The 17,410-nt window shown below is 39.3% G+C and overlaps 1 protein-coding gene across 1 annotated transcript in view; it reads left to right on the top strand.

The window, feature by feature from the left end:
* Positions 1–17,410, top strand: part of ULK1 (unc-51 like autophagy activating kinase 1) — a 42,328-nt gene that overhangs the window by 11,990 nt on the left and 12,928 nt on the right. Inside the window, exons 4-10 of the mRNA XM_053471558.1 lie at positions 709–741; positions 1,347–1,383; positions 5,964–6,137; positions 6,712–6,785; positions 9,129–9,230; positions 15,125–15,183; positions 16,507–16,589. Of these exons, the coding sequence (XP_053327533.1) occupies positions 709–741; positions 1,347–1,383; positions 5,964–6,137; positions 6,712–6,785; positions 9,129–9,230; positions 15,125–15,183; positions 16,507–16,589 (562 nt within the window). The remainder of the gene's footprint in view (positions 1–708; positions 742–1,346; positions 1,384–5,963; positions 6,138–6,711; positions 6,786–9,128; positions 9,231–15,124; positions 15,184–16,506; positions 16,590–17,410) is intronic.

The following is a 17,410-nucleotide window of genomic DNA, read 5'->3' as shown; positions in this document are numbered from 1 at the left end:
CATGTGGACACTACTAGTATCTGGGCTGTCGGTGAGAGAAAGCAGGCAGCAGGATGCATTTGGTGGCGGGCAAGCAAGCTGTTTGGTTTGCTTTCTTAAGTGAAAACAATAAAGTTTATTAGATAAATTTAAAGTTATTACTAAAATAGCTGAAATACTTGCCACAAGGTTTATGTAAAGAAGTGGCACAGCTAGAGAACATGTACATATAGGTTTGTGTGTAACGTCCGTGTAAAATGTAAACCAAATCATTTTGTAGAAACACATTGGCTTTTACTTCACCTACATCATGGTGTGTATATATATATATATATATATATATATATATATATATATATATATATAAGTGTTTACAACTTTGTACCATTGTTACTTAATAGCAAAGGATTAGCTCAATTTACCTGTCTGCGTCCCAAAATATTGGTGTATGAAGGATAGTATATATATCTTAGAAACCCCCAAAAAGGAACTATTGAATTGTTTGAAACAAATATTTTTTTTTAATCGCTTACCAAAAAATATCCCGTAAGGACCACTGCAGAGTGAAACACAGTGTTGTAGTAAAGCTCAAAATGGACGTATAGTTGTGGAAAACTGCAAATTTCAAATTAGTATCCAGTCTGTAAATAAAAGCTGTCCTGTGTTACTTATGCAGCCTGGTAAACGGCTAAGCTGAATACTAACATCTTGTCTCCTCATTTCTTCCAGGAGTTGGCCAATTCAGTGTACCTCGTTATGGAGGTGAGTAAAACCAAAACTTTGAGTAGTTGGCATTCTTTACAGAAAACAAATCTGTAATGTGGTGAATACCGCTTAACAGTGCCGCTTAGGGCTTTGGGATGCAGGGGTTGCTGGGGTTTTGACTGCCAGCTGCACATGCATGCTGAGCAGATGTTAAGCTTGCCAGCCCCCTTCACATACGTGTGTGTGTATGCGTGTGTGCAGAACGTGGCTCAAAGCACATTCAGAGGACCACATTCATATGAGGGCCATATACCTGTGCTAATGCACAATTCTCACTGTCAACTCTCCTGCAAACCTCCATTGCTTGCCCTGACACCCAAACTGTAAAACAAACCAAATTATACAGATCACAGGGCAGGAGATGACTGTAGAGCCCTGGTGCTTTAAGGCCAACGGCCACTGACGACATACGAGCAGCCACATGTTTAATACAGCAGCTGCTGGTATGTGTCCGGCCCTATCAGCCACCAGCACGACGGTATTTAATTTTATTGCTTTATTTTATTGTAGACCGGGAACTGTGATTACTTTTTATCTTCTTTGCAACTGTGATTATTTTTTTTATATTTATATAAATATAATTTTGTACAATTTTTTTCCAGTATTGTAACGGTGGGGACCTGGCTGATTACCTTCATAGTAAGTAGTTATTTAAAATGTGTTAAAAAAATGTCCATACTTGGTAGTCTCTTTTAATATAACTCAATGTAACATTTTGGGACATTGTTGTTGTTGTCTCATGGAGTTTTATTAACCCCTTAAGGACAATGAGCGGTCCCTAAACCCAATGAAAACAATGCATTTTGAGCCCGTACATGTACGGGCTTTGTCATTAAGGGGTAAATTTACCTTAATATTAAAGGTTCCAGAATAAGACACGTGTAGATATGAAAGTAGTAGTGTTATTATAAAGGGCTGGCCATACAAACATCAACTGTCTATCCTTTAGAGGCTGAGTTTGTCCATGAATAGCACAATATTCAAGTTGCTGTTCCACCTACTGAATTTCACTTTTATTGCTGTGCACCATTCAAAACATCTTTCCTAGTACTGCTGCATGTCCAAACCTTTCCAAGAAATAAATATGATCTTGTCGAATATTGCCAGGAACATTTCATGGTAGAGAATATAATTAATGGCACTAGCCAGGGTCTTTGCTACATCAGACCCCGGTGAGTATTTTAAGATTGCGCTGGTTATAGTGACATCAATTTCTTGCTTCTTCAGCTTTTGTGAGTCTCCTAAGGTTAAAGTTGGGCTTTATTGAACAGCCAGACATGTCAAAACTCTACAGCTCATTGTAGGCCTACTTGGATGTATTGAACAAGGACTTGGAAATATCTCATTGTTTAGTAACTTTTTTTCTTCTTTTTTTTTTTTTTTTTTTATTCTTAGTTCTTGTTTATAAATAATCAGATTAGATAACATCCTTAGAAAGCCATAATAAAAGAGGAAATGGTCAGAGTTGCGGGAGAGAGAGAGAGAGAGACTGAAGAATGCTCATGTGGGAAGGATTTATCAATGTTTGATTACAGAGTAGTTGTAGCATGCTGTATAGATACAAAATCATTGACCACCAATCCGTTCCCGACATTTTTTGTTTCATGCAGGTGGTCTTTGATATTGTTGTACACGCAAGTAAAAGAGCCCATACAAAGAAACGACTGTGAATCTGGCGTGCATTAATTTGACTTGCAAACTTGTCCTGTGTTAATTTCATGCTTGGTTTGTGCTTATCTTTCGGATTTTGGAAGAACATGCCGTGTCTATTAATTATGTAAATTTGTGATCTAATATGGCTTGATGTTTTCCTGCATTCTGCCTGCCACTAGTTTTATCGCAAATTAGAGAGAGTCTCTGTAGACGCCTCTGCATTTAATGGGCTTGTATGCAATGATTTAAGATAATGTGACAGTGTCCATGCAGTTGTTGATATACTAGCTCAAATGTTGCAGAAATATTAAAGGGCTCTGTTCCATGAACCTAGCTATGCTTGTTTTTTTGTAGCAAGGACATGTAATATTCCAGTGTTCCCAAGGCTGACTTGATATTAGGAAATGCAGATGAACAGCTTCTAATTGAAATTTGGGATACATCTGAAAACAAAGTTGTATTTAACATTAAAGACACCCTTAACAAACTTTAGACATATATAATTTCTTGGATGGCTGTCTCCTGGTGTTATGTCCCGGCACCATACTCGTATGGAACCCACGTGCTGGAAACCTCTAGTGTTGTTAAAACAGATTTAATAACGCATAGTCCTGCGCAAAGAAAACATCAATCGCATGTAGAAATGTTGTTCATGTTGAAAGCTCGGATGAGAGTGTGTCTGCTATTACCGTTCGACCCCTTCGGCTTCTATGATCAACATTTATTGATTCTGGTGGAAATTGGTTGAATATTTCATTAGTTGCTTTGGTAACTGCTCATTTATCACGTTCTGCCAGTCAGGTGATTCCATAAATTTATTGTTGGCTATGTTTTTTTTTAACAGCTTGCCATTAAAATACTAGAAAGGTAACAGCCATATACTCAGTTAATTACAGAGAAAGTTCTTAACGACCCTTTGAAGCCTTAAAAATCCTCCACATTTTTGTTTGCAACTCATAAGATAATATATTTAAGATCAGCTGTAGTGATGTCTTAGATTTGTTACATGTCAGCATAAGTTGGGGTCTGGTGAGCCTTAGCCCTGCTGACTTGTTGACATGTTGATGATCTTTTATTCCTAGGATATTAGGGCATTGCACAACACCAGGATTATGAGCGACCTGGACAGGCAGCATGAACTAACCCTGTGAAACAAAACTCATGCCAAGGTGAAAGGGAGAAAAATACATTCTAAGCGTTCTTATCCTTAAGCGAATCTACTTGTCACAGCTTCAGTCCAAAGGAATAAACAAAGGAATATCATTACTTCCCAGCACTGTTGGCTGCATAATGTCCTGGGACAACACACATTAGCAATTAGTCCCTATGGAGTTTCCTCATTAACCATATCTATCACTAACTTAGAAAGCCAGTTAACCCTTTTTCTTCTTTCTTGGAAAGGATTTTGTTAGAGAACCTTAACAAGGAGCAGTGATCTTGGGCCTCCGTGGGAATAGGCAGACAGCTGTTCAAAACAAAAATAGTTCCTAGAAACAGTAGACATCTATCCAAGAACACTTGGACGTCATTGGGCAGGTGTATCTGACCGATATGACCACTTGCCTAAAGCAAATAGACTGCAGCCAGTAGCAATTAAGACCCATTAAGGTTTACATGTTGAAGTAGACACGGAAATCTTTGGGATTACAAAAAAAAGATATTTCCAATGAAACATTAAAACAACAAAACATTGTTAGAAAATACCTAGTGACCATGATCTATTCTGTTCAGGCCAAGCATAACATATCAATTGTTCAGTGGTTTCTGTGAAGAATCTCATGCCATGTAGCATGTATTCTGCGGTATGATTGAGAACTAACTATAAACTTAAAATAAAATAAAAAAAAATCTTAAACCTTGAATAAGCTGAACAGTTTCCCACGCTTGCTCGGAGGAAAACCTTCTACTTCCTGTGTTGGTCTACAAAAGCATTCTTGCAAAACAGCCTGTATTTTCATAAGAGTTTATCAACCCCAGGCGTATTTTGAAAAGTGTACTGGCGAGACGATCAGAGCTTTTTGAAATTGCTGCCAGCCATGTAGATGGTTTGTGGTAGAGAACAGCTGGATTAATCAGAGTTTACTTTAAAATATTTGCTGTATATTTGAAAACAAATAGTCTGGAGGAGGATGTGAGACTTTATCTTTTGGCATCATTGCATTGCTTTAATTTTTCTAATACCCCTGCATTGCATTATTATATTAACTGTTATCTTGGGTGGAGTAATCCATTATCTAATTGTTTCCGGTGGGGAGAAATGTTGCTTTGTTGTGTCATTGTGTAGGACCTACAGTTTTAACACGGTAGGATTTTTTCTAAACAAAATTAACCAGGTTATCTCGGCCTAGGCTGTTACTTATAGATCTACAGCTATGTAATGTGTTTATGAAACTGTTGACGTCTTGTGCATCCTTAGCTCAAGCACACGTCTGCGTGTTGTTACACCTTTGGACGATCTCTACTGGTTTGCAGTGCATATTAGTGCAATTAGTGCATACAGGCTATGGTGTAAAGTGTGTAACAAAGTACGCGGATACAATATTTAAGGGTAGATAATACTCCTCCTTGTCAATAGCACCTTGCTGCTTGTTTTCAATCCTGCAGATGCTGCGCTTAAGAGATATTTTGAATCGACCTGATATGTAAAGCCTTGTAGATTAGTAAATAACTTTCTCTTGAGTGAGCAGAGCTATAAGTACTATGATCCATTCTTTACAGCAGGATATAACCAACCCAGGAACTTCACTAGGGGTGCAACTAACTATTTTTTTTGGTAATTGATTAGTTGGTCCATTATTTTTAAAATTAATTGGATTTTTTTTAAAAATGCAATTTTTTCGTTTATTTAAAATAATTTAATGAGGGGACCGGGGAAGTTAATGATGGGAACTGGGGACCAGATCTGACCGGAGGGTAGGAGGGGGTTAATGAGGGGATGAAATGGGATGAGAGAGAGAGACTGGGATCCGGATCAGACAGGAGTTTGGGAGTTTATTTAATTTGCAGACCAGAGGGTGGGAGGGAGTAAATGACGGAAATAGGGGAGTTGATGATGGCATGAGAGAGAGACAGATCAGACCAAAGGCTGGGAGGGGGACATGGGAAGTTTATTTTATTTGCAGGCCGAAGGGTGGTGGTGATCGTTGAAAATGATTTTAATTATTAATTAAGTTGATTAGTTTTTTCAGCCCTACACTTTGCCTATCAGTTGTTAAGTATTGATTGGTGTGAACTACCTACCTATGTTGATCTTGATAAGGGGTATCTTCTAATTTTTTATTTTTTACATAAATTTTCTTTCCATTGTTACTGCGCCTTACAGTGATAATGTCCCGTGCCTCTAATCGTATTATTTCAAACAAGCACAATGTGAAGAGTATTTATTTTAAGACCAAAAGTAAATTTTTGTATATTTGTGCTGTAACAGATAACCCACTTTGTCAGTCCCGTAGATCCTATAATGATAGAGGTTTACGTTGGCACAATCAATGTGTTACCATTTACGGAACCCTTGAAAAGGGAAATATTCGATTAACGCAACGGGTGAAACTTCTTGTACCCTGCAGCTATGCGGACACTAAGTGAGGACACCATCCGGCTATTCCTTCAGCAAATAGCAGGAGCCATGAAGATGTTACACAGCAAAGGTATCATCCATCGAGACCTGAAGCCACAAAACATCCTCTTGTCCTGTGCAGGAGGGCGCAGACTGAACCCTAATAATATCCGAATTAAAATTGGTAGGTACTTTAACATTTTCTCACTGTTTTAAACGCAAACTGAAGGATAATGTGAGGAAGCCCTGCCTTAGTTAAGGTTTAATAGTGGTTTGGTTAAGACTTAAATGGAGTAAAAATACTTAAGACGCATGAGATGCATGTTGATGTTATGAACATTTTTTGTTACTGCCTGTTCTGTATGTATTACTCTGTTACTTACAGTCTGTATATTAGCGGATATATGTTTTCCAGTTTTAATTATAATAGCGATATTCTGTTTGTTTATATTCAGCCTAATGCATAAAAACATAACTCTGGGTCCTTCTGTCTCCCCAGTATGATTTATCACATAAATTATTCATGACCTACAGGTGCCTGCTAGTTTTCCAAGAGTGCCTTGTGTCTACTAGAGTATTTTTAGTTACATATATAGTTACAGATATCTAGATATTTATAGTCTGAGAAAGAAACAACAAATCAATCCTTTGTTTTTCAGTGTCATTCAATGTATCACTATAGTTTTGGGGTCGTTAAAAGTAGCGTTAAATAGTTCACAGTATTGTAATACTGTTGCGCTCTGTCTTCTCCTTCACAGCTGATTTTGGATTTGCAAGATACTTGCAGAACAACATGATGGCAGCTACTCTCTGTGGATCCCCTATGTACATGGTAAACAACTCTGAAGACTTTTATGGGTGTTTGTACATTATCAGGAGGTTGATATAATTACAGCATCTTTATTATCTGCCTGCTGTTGAAACGTGGTTATATTAACAACTAAATGGGTTGCTACGGTCTCATAAAGAGACATACCCAAATAATGTAACTGAAAGGTAACAAAAGGTGAGACGATTACAGAACTACATATGTAGTTGTCGGATATAAAATGGCCTTGTTTTGTGGTGGTAAATTCTACAGGCTTGCGTGATATAATTTAGTTGGTTACAAACCTTCTGGAGTGGGGGCAAAAAAACCTTTCTGTATACACTTAACCGCCTCAGCTTTTGTGGCAGAGAACAGCTCTTGTCGAGGGTAACCCCATGCTCAGTACAAATGATCCGTGCCTTAGAATACAGAATCTTGGCTGATTTGTGACATGGCTGGGGTACATGGACCATGACTTATATTTAACTTCAAGGGCCAAGACACACAGTTCTTTTTAGATGTAGAAGTGGAAATGTACAGCAGCAGTAGAATCCCATATGAAAGATTTAAACCCTTATAACCGTAATAATGATTAAAACCGGTAAAGCAAGACTCTTAAATTACACTATAGGAACATGTAATTGTACATTTCCCACCTTTAACATAATTTCTGACAAAATAATAATATCCATCAACTGACATATTGTCCATTACACTGCTTTGTATTCTATAATAGATGTTAATGAAATGTTCCTTAGTGTAACTGTTCTAAAAATACAAAGTACCTTATTGATTTCTGTGGCTAGAACAAACAAGAAAATAAGGTATGAGCTCCCGCTATCTTATATTGATCTACATTGGTTTAATGTAGATCTATAAAATACAATGTGATCTCATATCTGGTACTGTGGAAGCTTTTTATTTTTGCCAAAATAATAAACTCAGTGACGCAAAACTCCAGACTGCTAAATTTGATTTAGCATGCCTTGACCCTACTTCCTTGTTTTCGACTATCATTATTATTATTATTATTTTTTATGTTGGCTGTATTCTGGGAGATTGCTGCAAGCAAGGTTATTAGTCAGGGATTCTTAAAGGGCAGATGAGTTTCGGTAACTGGATACGTATTTATAAGAATAATGAAATTGAAGATGCTTAACTGAAAAAACTGTAGACTTTTATCACAGTCTTCAAATGTGATGTTAAAACAAACTTACTGTATCATATAATGTGCTGCAAACTTATCAGTAATGGAACCACAACATTTAATGCGATTGGAAAGACTGTCCTCTCTTCTTTATGCCTTGCAGGGCGGACTGTATGCTTTATAGGAAAGACACTTTTAAAGAGAATGCAGAGCTTTACTTCTTGCTTTAGTACTTCTATACAATTCTATTCAACCCTTTTTTTGAGTACATACAAACCTGTTTCGGGTTAAGTATGTAATTACGTAAGATTCTTGGACCTCAAATGTCAATGATGGAATGAAATTGCACTTGTTACACGTAGTCTATTAAGAAAGAGAAAATGCTAGGTGGTTCTTCAGATTCCTCAACCACTGGACTTAGAATAGTTATAGAAGCCATGAAATCTTGTGAGGCTGTTTGCACTGCCTATTGTTTTGTATCACAGAGATTTTCTGGCTAATGTAATGCTATGTCAGAAGCTGATTTGCCCAGCCTCCACCTTTTAAAAAGTGTTTGGGTTGGAATGAATTGGCTTGATGTCTGGATCCCAAGCCCGTCTTGGTAGATGGGGACAGTCACATGTGTCAGTGTTGCGTGACTTCTGCCATGCCGAGTAAACAGCTGGCACCCTCCCAGGATACATCGGACTTATTCTATCTTGAAACCCTTCATTGTCAGTCAAGTTCCGTTCTGTAGCTGGGCTGCCAGGCAGACGTGATTTTTGTTTTTATAATAAATGCACGTGCCTGTAACATCTTGAGTGCTGCATTCCCTGAATCATAAGTATCTTTCTTCTGAGAGTTGGGTTCATTTATATGTAAGCCATGTTTTCTTTCTGCTTGCAGAAGAGGCAGTTGGTCACTGTGCCACAAATTACCTTGTATTTAAGGATATGGGACATAAGTGATTGATTTTAGACTTCCCAAACATTTAGGTGCAAATGAAGGAACAATAGTGCTGTGGAAAACGAAGGATATATCAGTAAATAATATTACCAGTAGATTCATTTCAGAATAAAAGCATGCAATATAGGGTAAATATTGGGTTATTGATATAAAAAATAGTCTTAATATCTCATCTATGTCCTAAAAGTCAGTCTTTTCCTCCTTTGTGTCTAAATATGATGAAATTGTAATCCGTAACAAGGAGTAATATTCTTTTTTTCATATATTCATTTTAGGCTCCTGAGGTCATCATGTCTCAACATTATGATGCCAAGGCTGACCTGTGGAGCATTGGTACTATCATATACCAGTGCCTGACTGGCAAGGCTCCATTCCAGGTAAACATCATAACAAAGCCAGTTTTTGGTTCAGGGAGTTTTTTTTATTAATTTATTTTTTTTCCTGAATATCATTGAGTGAAAATATGTGAAGTATGTGAAAATTAAACCTGTTCTGTTTACTGTTAAGTTTTGCAAAAATAATCCTACATCCAATGTAGAGCTGGCTTGTTTGTACCATTTTTTTGTTTATGTATATATATATGATATATATGTATTTGTATTTATACCATTTTGACCATTATATTATACAAAAAAAAATATATTGGCTCACGTATTGGCTCTTGAATATATCTGTCCCTGCCTTGTTGTAGAATGCAGTGGTTTTTAGTGTGCAATTTGAGTGAAGTTGATTCTTAGTTGGGTTGGGAGTCTCCCTGGATGGTCAGTTCTGTGGATCTCTGTGCTGTGAAACAGCCTACTGTTCAGTGTAAGAGTCCACATAGTAGCACTTCAGTGTCGTGTTTACATGAGGAGTTGTCAACCATGAATTTTTTAAAAATAAAGTGGGAGGAATCATTATGCTGTTCTATTGGGCCTATTCATTACTAGAAAATGAACCTTCAGAACAGAATAGGGGTTTTCATTAGCCAGTCTCCCCTTGGGGGTGTCGGGGGGAAAAAAGAAAAATCCAGGACAGTAGAAACTTTTAAAACGTTTAAAATTGACGCGCAGCTGCCTGTGCTATATAACACCTGTATGTAAAAGCACTCACTTCAGGATCAAAATGAACGATTGATTAGCTTTGATCTGTGTACATTAGCTTCCAGCAATATCAAACATATTCCTGTGGACTCCACTGTATTAAGATATTGTGAGGAGGCTGTGAATTGTGGGAGCTAAATAAAGGCCCTAAAGGCCAATGTCAACTATCATTAAAAGTTCATTGTTAAAAGTTTGAAATGTTATTCAAAGTTATAATTGCCTGAATAGCACCAGCGTAGATCGCTTGGGGGATCTCCATGCTGTTGTCTGGGTGCTGTTCTGATGTGGAGAGGATTGTGGATGCATTGACACTTGTTAACTTAAATGCGTAGAACAGTATGTATATATATATTCTATATACAGGGATAGTTTTTAACCCCTTACATGTACGGGCTCAAAATGCATTGTTTTCAATGGGTTTAGGGACCGCCCATTGTCCTTAAGGGGTTAAACCAAATTATACCATGCAAACCTAGGCTTAGGTTCTGGCCTTGCTCACTTAATGGCCTACAGGACGCTGTAGCCACATCGTAGAGAAAGATACCCATGCCTTGTCTGTATTGGGACTATCTGCGTGTTTGAGCGCTTAAAAAAAAAAAAAAAAAAAACGTGAAAGACTGTTTTTTGTTAATGTTAAATTGCAAATATTACATGCATTACTAGTTTTCTCCATTTAAACCCTTGTATATCAAGTTCCTACTTGCTTATAGACTGTAAATTCAGGCAAACCTCTACCTACACAGGTAATCTTTCATTTGCGTGTTATACTAATGTAATACTAAGTATAAGCGTAACTACAGATAAAATGAATCTGCTGTTTTTTTCCTACTGTGCCATGCTTTTCATGGCATGGAGCACAAACACTCCATTTCCCTGGAAGCAGGGGGCTGCCTCCGGTTTGATTGCATCAGGGACATTTCACCTCATTCTGTTCTCAGAACTGATGCAGGGACTGTAATCGCTTGCCTGAGGGAGCTGAGTTTTCACATGTTTAGGCGCTAATAAAAAGTCTGATGTAACCTTTACTGGTTGTTACTAAGCCTCTGCATGTAGAGGGTTGGGAGGCATTTAACAAAGATCAGTCCTGAAGTTTGGGAGTTGGATTGTTCTATGTGCATTTCTTGAATTCTTAAATTAGAGTGTTGTGAGACTAAACATGCAAGCCACGCTTTTCCTCTGCAACATGCTTGCTGGGGTATTAGAAAGAATGCGAAACCTTTAAATAGGCCCCCGATGCTTCCTGAACCATTGTTGGTTTTGTAAGTCTCTGTGACGCCTGTTGTAATAACGCATTCAGGACACAATCTGCTTAACCAAGCAAAAATGATTCTCTATGTATCTAACAAACCTAAAGGTAGACTTCCAGATATTGTTCAACTACCGCTCCCATGATCCTCAAGCAGCGGTATGTTGCCAACATCTGAAAAGCTACCTGTTTGAGTCCCTTCACACATGCAGAGGTTAAGCATATTAGGGTGTTCTTTCTGTGCCGTATCGGACTTGGCCGTTGGTAAGTAGCCAAATTGGCCAATATATATAAAGATATTTATATATGTTACTTAAGTAACTTGACTTAGAACCAGGCCCGGACTGGGACAAAAAATAGGCCCGGGCATTTAAGCCTGAGCAGCCCATATTTATTTATTTATTTATTTATTGTTAAAGCCCACCCTTCATGTACCATCTTTGCATTTAATCATTCAGACAAATCATTAACACATTCATTAATGCAGTCTCACAAATCAAGCAATTCATCCTCACATGAATTCATTAATTGTCATACGCATTCACACAATTCATCCACATATTTATTCATTCATTCTCATACGCATTCACACTACCCTGTCTCCGCATCTTATCTGCCCCTTCTCACTATGTAACCCCCTTCCCCACTTCTCAATTTGTACCGCCTCTATCTATCCCCTCTCCCCCTTTCTCACTATCTAACCCCCCTCTGCCCCTTTTCACTGCACCCCCCTCCCTGACCCTACTTACCTTGTTGCCGGAGCAAGCAGCAACTGCGACCGGGCCCGCGGCAGGGCAGGATTGACTTAGGGGCTGATGGAGCTGCAGCTCTAGGCCCCCACCTTAAAATAGGCCCAGTCAGGACCGGACTGACTGGTCCTATATGGCCGCATTAACGCAGAGCCCCTTAAGCCCGCCGCAACTACCCCCTCCTAACTATCTACCCTCTCCCTCTTTGAAGTTCACTTACCTTTCAGGAGTCCTGCGGTGGGGGTGCAAGGCCTCTGCTTCCCAGCTCTGCCACTGTATGGAACAGTATAGAGTGATGGGAGTTATGATGTACTTTTAGAGCATAATTAGATCATGAAAAATACATTGGAAATGGTACAGCATAACACCCATCACTCTCACACCCTTACCAATCCACACATATACAAATCCACACACATATACACCAATCCACACGTATATACCAATCCACACGTATATACCAATCCACACGTATATACCAATCCACACGTATACACCAATCCACACGTATACACCAATCCACACACATACACCAATCCACACACATACACCAATCCACACACATATACCAATCCACACACATACACCAATCCACACACACATACCAATCCACACATATATACTAATCCACACATATATACCAATCCACACACACATACCAATCCACACACACATACCAATCCACACACACATATCAAATCCACACATATATACTAATCCACACATACATACACCAATCCACACGTATACACCAATCCACACGTATACACCAATCCACACGTATACCAATCCACTCTCACTTAATGCTTTCCTACCTTTCCTTTCTTCTTTCAGCTTCTTTTCCTCTTCTTCAGTTCTTCTGTCTTCTCTGTCTTCTTCCTGGTTCAGAGGGCACGGACAGCGGTGGGCGCGGCTTCAGTGTTGTGCGCCGGGACCTGAAAACAAACCCCGGCGCACAACAGCTGTTGCCGCGCGGATCACAAGGGAGCGGTATCGGAGGTCTTTAACAGACCTCCGGCTCCCTTGAGTGATTTTAAGCCGGGTTGAACCCGGCTTAAAATCACTCAAGGGAACCGGAGGTCTGTTAAAGACCTCCGATACCGTTCCCTTGCGAGCCTGCTCCTCCAGCGGCGGACATTACTGTCCGTCTCTGGAGGGGTGCCGGGTGCCGCAAGTTGGCACCCCCTGATGAGCGGCCGCCCCCTGGAGTGTGGCGGCCGCCCCCTGGAGTGTGGCGCCCTGTGCGGTCGCACACCCCAAAGGTCGGCCCTGCCCTAAGGGGCCGGGAAGCCCCCACCAGGGCCGTCCTTACAGGTGTGCGGCCGCACAGGGTTTAAATTAAAACATCGGGGGTTTTTTTTTCCAACTTTATTTAAAATCCTCCATGTTAAATAAAGTAAAAAAAAAAACCCCGATGTTTTAATTTAAGCCCTGTGCGGCCGCAGACCCGTAAGGGCCGGCCTTGGTGGGGACTTCCCGGCCCCTTAGAGTGGCGGACCCGGTCGCAGTTGGTAGGGTAGGGGCCTGGAGCTGCAGCTCCATCAGCCCCTATGTCAATGCGGCCCTGCAGTGGACCGGCCCACCGGGCAAATGCCCGGTGTGCCCGATGGCCAGTCCGGGCCTGCTTAGAACCCATTCATCCCATAGACGGTACAGTGAGAAAATGTCCCTTTATTATGGACGCAAAATGTTCAAAAGGCCAGACTGAGGAAGAAAAGTGAGAAGACCCTGGCTGGATATGCATGCCTACACGGTTCTCACTTACACGCTAATGCACGGGGTGTGACCGGGCCTGTAGCTTACACAATATGACATAAAAGCCTGTTTTATGCTGTTTACGTGCTCATTATTGTGAAAACAAAGTACATCAGATGAGGAACAATAGACAGAGAGAGGGATTTGGGTCCAAAAGTGGGACACTTGGCAAGGTATTCACCATTCTTGCTTTCTACAAACTAGCTAATAGGTTGGTGTCCAGTAGTGTGATGATAAATTAATTTTTTTTGGCACAAGGGACAACGTTGTTTTTCAGTACTAAATCTAGACCACTTTTATACTCCATTGTAAAGGTTGATCTTTTCAGTTGACATGTCTGCATTAACCTTAAAACATATGACAGATGGGGATATGCAAAGATTGGCCTGTAAAATGTTAAAAACCTCCTTGGCACTCAAGTGGGTTGTTGGAAAGCATGGTATGGGTTTATTTGTTACTGTTTAGTAGCTATAAGAACGCTTTATGATGGGTAGTAGGTTGAAATGTGAGAGACAGATGGTACAGGCTTTTGCTTGCTGTTTCTGTGATAACAGGGAGTTATATATAATCCCATAATGTGGATATGATTAATTCCAAAGCTTTATCTGTGCGTTTTGAACAAAAGAGGGAGGCAGTCATTCCTTTTGTAGGTTTATACCATATGCAATAATAATCATTCAGGGTCTAAATTGCATTTTGGTTCAATTATTAACTATTGTAATCTATATGACCATTCTCTGCTTGATGCAAAGCAGAAACAGATGTGTTTTAATGGAATACAGTGGAAATTAATGATTTTAATTACTTGCAAAGTGCACTAACCTCCCCTGGATGCATGTTGATCATTTAGTTAGGTTTCATTCACAATTTACTAGGCTTGGCTTTCAAACGCAATTTAGAGTAGCAAAAAAAAAAAGATCTACCATTAAACATGTTTGCGTGTACGTGCGTGACATTTTCAATAAATAAATTGGCATGTTAAAACAAAACACTAAATATTGCATTGTTTCTCTCTAGGCTGGGGGAAACAATTTTCTTTTGAACAGTTCACTTCCTGTTGTGTCTTGTAGAAGGCAGATGCCTGGATTAAGTGTAATGTAATGTGTAAAATGGAAAAATTGCTTTTCTGGTGTGTTACAGAAACTTAAAAAGAAATGGCAATGCTTTTTCATAATGTAACCTATTTGTTTTTATGCAGCTTAATGTGTAAAATCAAAACCAACAGATGGGTAGTAATTCAACATAGCAGGGGGCAGTTTGCTATTTCTGTGATTAACACTAACTCTTGGCGCTAATGGCCGATTGCAGGTGAGAGACTTCAAACGTGTTCTCCTCATCCTACGGATGATAGCTTGTCTGGTGTTTCTGATGCTAAATCCTATTCCTTAAGCTTAATGTTTACCGATCACCCTGTGGTTACAACTTGCTTCTCTTTCCAGGCCAGCAGTCCCCAAGACCTTCGTCTGTTCTATGAGAAAAACAAGAACCTCACACCAAAGTAATTATTCTCCTAGTGTTACTTCATTCTTTCCGTTGCTCACTCGCTGTTTACACCTGTCAGTTCTATGAGAATGGCCAAGGCAGCCTGGGCAGTGGACACAAAATATTTCATGCCTTCCTCGGCGGTCCTTAATTAACACGTAGCTACAAGTACCAGGCTGAGACCGAAAAGGCCTCTAATTCCTTCAACAAATGGATAAAGGTTATTTGAGGAAATCATTTCAGTGCTGGGCAACCTCACAGAGGAGGGCAGAATGTAACCAGACTGTTTTCACACCAAGAGGGTGTAAGAGGATAGCTAGAATTAGGATAAATAAGGATAAATCACACATGCAGTCCTGAAAATAGCCTAGGATTTACTTTGTCGCAAAGTATTTTAAGTGTGTTGTAGAAGGGATCTAAAGTATGTTAACTCTTTATCGTACTTCCACTTACTGTCATTTTTAGTCACAGGGGTAGGCAGACAACGATTCCACCTCAAGTGGACTCTGACTCCTGTGAGGTTAAGCCAGCTCATAAACTAGCTGAATATCTGGAGGTTTCTTTATTCCCATCAAGACTTTTGCAGCTAACTATATGAATTTGAAACAGAAGCTGATATTGCCAGCAATTTGCACTAGAGCAACATAAGCTTTCAAGACCTTAGAAGCAGATAGAAATATGTTGGTCCACTAAGAGTTTGCAAAACACATTCAAACCGAACAGTAGATATCAACGCAAACCCCACGGTCAGTGTGTTCAAGGCCTAGTGTGCTACTGAATGGATAATGGAACATATAAGGGTTTATTCACTAAAGTGGGAGGTAGGAGAGTTTCAAACTTCTCTTGATGAGATTGACGGGCACTTTATAGTACTAAAACTAAAATAGTGAAATTTCGCTTCGCCCATTGAACAGGACCAGCTGAGGGCCGGGGACACAGACGGGGGGGTTGGCAATTGATAATAGATTCAGTGAGTTGTAATCACAGCCCTGCTTTAGTGAATAAACTCCATATTAATATGCACAAGCAACAAAGATTTATATAGAAATACTTTTCATTTTACTTCTCACCTCTACTCCCCCAAGTATTCCTTGTAACTATTACACACTTGGTGTTGGAGTAGGATACCCAAGGAAGCTGAACTGTTAAATTTAAAACCTGGCAAACATGCTCCCCTCTCCCTTTTCACTCACACCGACTTCTCGAATCTTCTGCTCAGCATTTTTTTTCTGTACTGTGACTTCTCACTGTCCTATTCCTCACTCCGTCAGCTTCTGGCCTTATGGTTCTGCCTCGTTCCGTGTGATCTAACTTGATTATGTGCGATTTAACGTTTCAGCATCCCAAGGGAGACTTCATGTCACTTAAAGCAACTACTTTTAGGACTTCTACAACGGAATCAGAAGGATCGTATGGATTTTGGTAAGGCTTTTTTTTTTTTTTTTTAGATGCCGAAGGGTTAAGGATTGTTGTATAGTATGGTTTGCAATTAGTTGATTGGCACAGAGGGTTACATGTTTAGTCCCTCCTAGGATCAAGTTATGTATGGGTTGGGGAGGTCTTTAACTATACACAAAGCAATCCAATGCAGACTCCTTCATGTCTGTTACTTAACAATTATACAAAGAATTCTTTAGAAAATTGTATCCAAACAATAATTTTACATTAATCAACTGAAAAAAAGTCTGATGTTGTGGTTAATTCAGCTGTTAAGTAAACTGCTACAAGAAAGGGAATTTCAGATCTTTTTAGTATTTTTTAATTTATTTTAGTTGACCGCTGTTAGGGTTGTTTATGCATTTACTAAACATGAACTTTCGTGTTATAGTTAATGCTGGGACATATTTTCAGTCCTTATTCAGACTTATTTAATTATGCATTTTACGTTGTTGTCTTACCCCCCTCTTGCAAGAAAAGCTCTCTGGGGTTGAGCCTTGGTGATGTAGTACTTCCGGTTTAGTAAATACACCTCTATTACTCCGCTGCACAGTGATTTTGAATACAAAGGAGCTTAGTTACGGAACATAATAATTGTTAAATCTACAGGTACAGTAATAACACAGGTCAGGTCTTTCAAACTGGTGAATCGATGTACTACAAATACATCTCTTATGGATGATAACTTTTCTTGAATAAATTATTTCCAATTATGATTGCATTATAGATAGGATCCATTGGAAAGCTCTTTTTAGAGGGAACAAATCCATGACAGATTTTCTTAAATTGTTTCACATCTTGTGTTG

The sequence above is a fragment of the Spea bombifrons genome, chromosome 1 (genome assembly GCF_027358695.1).
Source record: "Spea bombifrons isolate aSpeBom1 chromosome 1, aSpeBom1.2.pri, whole genome shotgun sequence".
NCBI lineage: Eukaryota > Metazoa > Chordata > Amphibia > Anura > Pelobatidae > Spea > Spea bombifrons.
The sequence above is the reverse complement of the archived record's forward strand: the minus strand, read 5'-3'. Positions and strand labels throughout refer to the sequence as shown.